Here is a 4,580-nt window from a genome sequence, read left to right as displayed (position 1 = left end):
CCAGCGGGCGCGAGAACCTGACATCTCTTGGACTCGGCGCAAATTCTTTAATGAGTGAAATGAGTGGCGTGTGAGCTATTGACTGTAAGAATTTGTCATACGTAGTCCACACCACACTAAAACCTCTTAGACTCAATTTTTAGAAAATGGAAAGACGCACTTCGAGCGGGAAAAGAGTAGGTGAGACAACCCGGCACCCCGTCCCCTATTTCATTTAAAGTTTGTAAACCTCAATACAAACGTCAAGTCAAAATTCCTTATCGTGTATGGTCCAGGATAAGCTTTTTCTGATATCGTGTCTAATACAGGCCGTCGAGTTCAAGGGGTTAATACATGTAATTGTGTCCAGGAGTACTCTAGTAAACGAAGTGAAGCCGAAAATGAATGTATTTACCCTTCGTATCATTCAGCATTTTGCAACTTTAAGTTTATTGTAGAGGACATGTCACTTAAATCCAGAAGTGCCAGCTTTTTAAAATGCAAAGTAAATGTCAAGGTGTCGTCGAATGGCGTTCTCTTTCGGGACGAGCCTGTGCTACCGTCTATGGCAGATTTCAATTGAACGCTAACCACGCCAAACGCATACTTGCTGCTTACTTTGAAAGCCTACACGACCACAGGTAAGCGCACCCATCTCTACAAAACAATCCGGCAGTTTGTACCAGCTGAGTTTCAGGGCGATAGTTTATAGGCGCCACCAGCCACAGATCAGGAAGAAAACCCAAGAATTGTCAAGAAAGTCCGACGTGTGCCCAAGCGAAAAGTGCAGCGAATAAGATTGACGATTAACTCGATAAATTATGCTAATCGCCACACCAAGCTGATTACACAAGATTGCTGTTTCACAGAGACAACTTCATTGCGAACTTAGCTATAATATTAAATTTGAAAGAGTCAATGTCCTTTTCGGTTGATCTGGACAGCATATTAGCAATGTTTCTTTAGGCAACCAATAATACGACATGCGAACTAAAAAATGAAGTCTCAAATTTTCAAGCGACTTTATCTAGGCGCGGGCTTCAAAGGTGACTGCAACGAATACATCAATCGAGAGCTCCCGACGAGCTCTATCTAGTACATTTGCTAACTTAAAAAATAGATTTCATTGCTTACGATCGTTTCGTTTGGAGTTGTCTGTCTGACATGATCTATTTTGGAGTTTGTGTTTTGTTTTTACCCGAGTGTTATTATCATTGTTTGAGCTGGCAAATTACCGTTTAAAGGTTATTAAAGTCTGTCTCTGCAAAGAGTGTTGATCACAATTGTACATGCCAAATGAGGTGGGCCACCTCAGACTGAGTTTAGTCTCCAGTCTTTCACGAACCCGATCACAACGGAACAAGTTCATTCTCTTTATGAATAACATTGCTAAGGGAATCGATTAGCCTTTGTTTCACTAACCTCCTCTTCCTATCGCTGTCGGTACACGTAAAAAAAAACATTTAAGCCGTCCAAGTGCTTTGGCCGAGACGGTGACTAAAGACACGTATACTACGCGATATAGTGAGCGACACAGAGCCTACAGATCGTTCTTTTTTTCGAACTATGCAGGGTGGATACCGCGATCCTCTCTTTTTTATCATCAATGTCGATCCAAAGGCATAAATTACGACTAGTTCGAAATTTAAGGGTAAACTAATTTATCGTTGACGAGTAATATGTAGTTAACTCGACGGAATCGGCTGGCTGATGGTATGGACGTTTGTTTCGGTGACTGATCCCATTTAGGCACGGCCTACACTGTTTCCCTCCTCCACGATATCTTGTTACTCAAACTCTTAGGCAAAACATTAATGTGTTGTGTGTAGCGCCTTAAAATGCCACATTTACCTCAAAAAGGAGGGGTGGCGGAATGGGTGGAGGTGGGGGGGGGGGGGTGCAAGGACGCCTGTACTATAGCTATTTTTTGTTCGTGTAAGTTGTTTCTATTTAATCCCTCACGCTACGTACTTAAGCATTATACATCATACAGTATACAGTATACCTGTAATCGGAATTGAGTACTACTGTTTAGTAGTATTATACTACTACCAAACTAGAGTATTTTTAAAACGTTCGTTATTTGTCGTAGTGGTATTCATACATACGCTAATGATATGATCATACATAGGTAACTGATTTAAATGCTAGTCAAAGTGTTCTCGTATCATAAGTGATGATTCATTCTGAAATGATCAAAAATATTAATACAGCACTTATGCACAACTGTAAGGAAGTATTCTGTCTCCGCATCTGAGGCTACTTCGCTGCCTCCTTACCGACGAATGAGAGCTTAGCCATCTTTTTCTCCAACATCGCAATCTTAGCCGCCGCAATCAGTTTGCTCATGTCTTTTTCCGCCGGTCTCTTGAAGAGTTTGTTAGTACTCTGGGTTATAACTTTCACAATGTCCCCCCCCCCCGGTCGCCGCGGGCGACTTCTTGGCCTGCGACCCGAAGGGATCTTTTGATAAAAGTGTCTGATAAGAGGTGAATTTCGTCGGGATTCAGGAACGCTGCGGAAGCGTTGCTGCGAGTCAAAGCCGCGAAGGCAAGAGCAAAGTAGAATATACTGCGCATGACTTCAAAGAGGGATCCCGCGACAAAAAAGGTCTTCGGGTCTTGAACGATAAACGAGAAATGGCTCATGCATTCTTGTGGTTAATACGAACAGACCGGTGGACGTCGTCCAATGCGACACAGCTTCGCAATCATGGCATGCCAGTACTTAAGAATTAATAAATACAGCGTAAGTCGCGTTTTGTACCAATGAAACGGTACAGATCTGGATTTTTGATCCCACTGGATAGTGATGAAAAATGCGCTGTCCCCACAGAATCATCTTTGTAATCATCATTGTAGTATGGTGATCATCTTTGTAATCATCTTTGTAGACAGCCACTTTTTATCACTATCCAGTGGGATGATAGTGATAAAAAGTGCACTGTCCCCACAGAACTATCTCCACTTTTTATCACTACCAGAATCCAGTGAGATAAAAAACGCAGATATGTACCGTATCAATGGTACAAGCGCGACTTACGCCATTTTTTTTATTAATTCTTAAGTACTGGCATGCCATGATTGCGAATATGTGCCGTGTGAGAGAGCGTCAAGCCCCGATATGAAGCATGGAGTTTCGGAATGTGATACCCGCACCGATCTTTGTGAGCTGATACACATGGGCCTTCTAGACTACATGTACTATAGTTCTAAATATGATAGTCCTGAAGACGAGGACACCACCACAGCGGTGATAATGCCACGCTTACACAGCTGTTAAGCCCGCCACAAGAGAAAGTAGTCGCACACGAGCCCACTGATTTGGGAAAGAATGGGACCAGAATTAGCAAACGTTGTTGTTGGGCGTAGCTCAACAAATGAACATTATACATAGTTGACGACCGCTTGATAATGGTAACCGTTAATTTTATGTACACTCTGGAGGCTAGAGGTCATGTTGAATTAGGCTTGTGTGCTGACGGTCGACTCCAACCTTCTTAGCTAATGGTTAATACGATTTGGGATACCACTTCAAAGAGTATTGCCTTTTATCCACAAAAGCTGTCAAAAAGCTAATTTATGCCAACAAGAACATGCACATCGGCCTGTTGATCAGTGTTGTTGTTGTTAAAGGCAAATGCCGAAGTGAGTAGATTAAAGTCAATCAAATCTGTCCTCTAAACTTCTACTAGCGTTGTCCTCCGTGTTGTCCTCTTGTCAAGTGCTCCTGGCCATCCACCAAACTAACCGATTTGGGAACGGCCCATTTTGGAACGTCACGCCGGCTAGCCGAACCGTGCAGAGTCGGTGAATATCAACACTCCCACTCACCGCAACTGCACGTCGTTCCTCTTCTTAATTCCACTTGCTTTGCGAAGGAAGGCTAGCGACTTCGTTCCGAGTGCTTTCGTAAGCATGTCAGCGAACTGTTGCTTCGTGCCGATGTAGGCCACCTTGATTGTGGAACGTTCCGAATACAGTGGTGACGGATATTCACGTGCTTGGTCCTCGCGTGATATCCAGCGTTGCTTGCAAGTGCAATAACACCTTGATTGTCTTCCCAGACCTGCGTCGCTCCCACTTGCTCGTGACCCATGCCCTTCAGCATGACACGTGTCCACAGTACCTCTTGAGTACAAAGGCTTAGTGCCATGTACTCTGCTTCCGCTGAGCTTAGCGCAACCGTCCTCTGGCACTTGGACTTAAACACCACCGGAGCGTTCCCAATTATGACCATGACACCAGACACTGAACGTCTGTCGTCAATGTTGCTTCCCCAGTCTGCGTCCGTAAACGCTTCTGCCTTGACAAATTGCGTTCCATATCCACTCGTTCCACTTTTGTAAACGATACCATGATGGCGAGTAGACTTCAAATGCTGCAGAACGCGAATCGCTGCCTTCCAGTGTTGCGTTCCAGGATTCTCTAGAAATCGCGACAACGGCGTGACAACGTAGGCAATGTCCGGGCCGAGCGCAGGCTGTGATGTACATGAGACACCCGATTACGGAACGATACGGTCGTGACCGCAATTCGGCACGTTCCTTTTCCGTAGTCGGTAGCATCATCTACGACAACTTCAGGTTTGCTGCACAAGGG

At 44.4% G+C, this 4,580-nt stretch overlaps 1 protein-coding gene across 1 annotated transcript; it reads right to left on the bottom strand.

Annotated features, from left to right (window-relative positions):
* Nucleotides 1-2,100: 2,100 nt before the first annotated feature.
* Nucleotides 2,101-2,605, bottom strand: PITG_23138 (uncharacterized protein; the record flags this gene model as incomplete). The annotated part of the gene is made up of 2 exons (XM_002997260.1): nucleotides 2,101-2,367; nucleotides 2,433-2,605. The coding sequence occupies 2 exons, from the start codon at nucleotides 2,556-2,558 to the stop codon at nucleotides 2,239-2,241; spliced, it is 255 nt and encodes an 84-aa protein (XP_002997306.1).
* Between the last annotated feature and the right edge of the window lie 1,975 nt (nucleotides 2,606-4,580).

Source organism: Phytophthora infestans, genomic scaffold (genome assembly GCF_000142945.1).
Source record: "Phytophthora infestans T30-4 supercont1.79 genomic scaffold, whole genome shotgun sequence".
Taxonomy (NCBI): Eukaryota; Oomycota; class Peronosporomycetes; order Peronosporales; family Peronosporaceae; genus Phytophthora; species Phytophthora infestans.
This window is presented reverse-complemented; position numbering and strand designations above follow the sequence as displayed.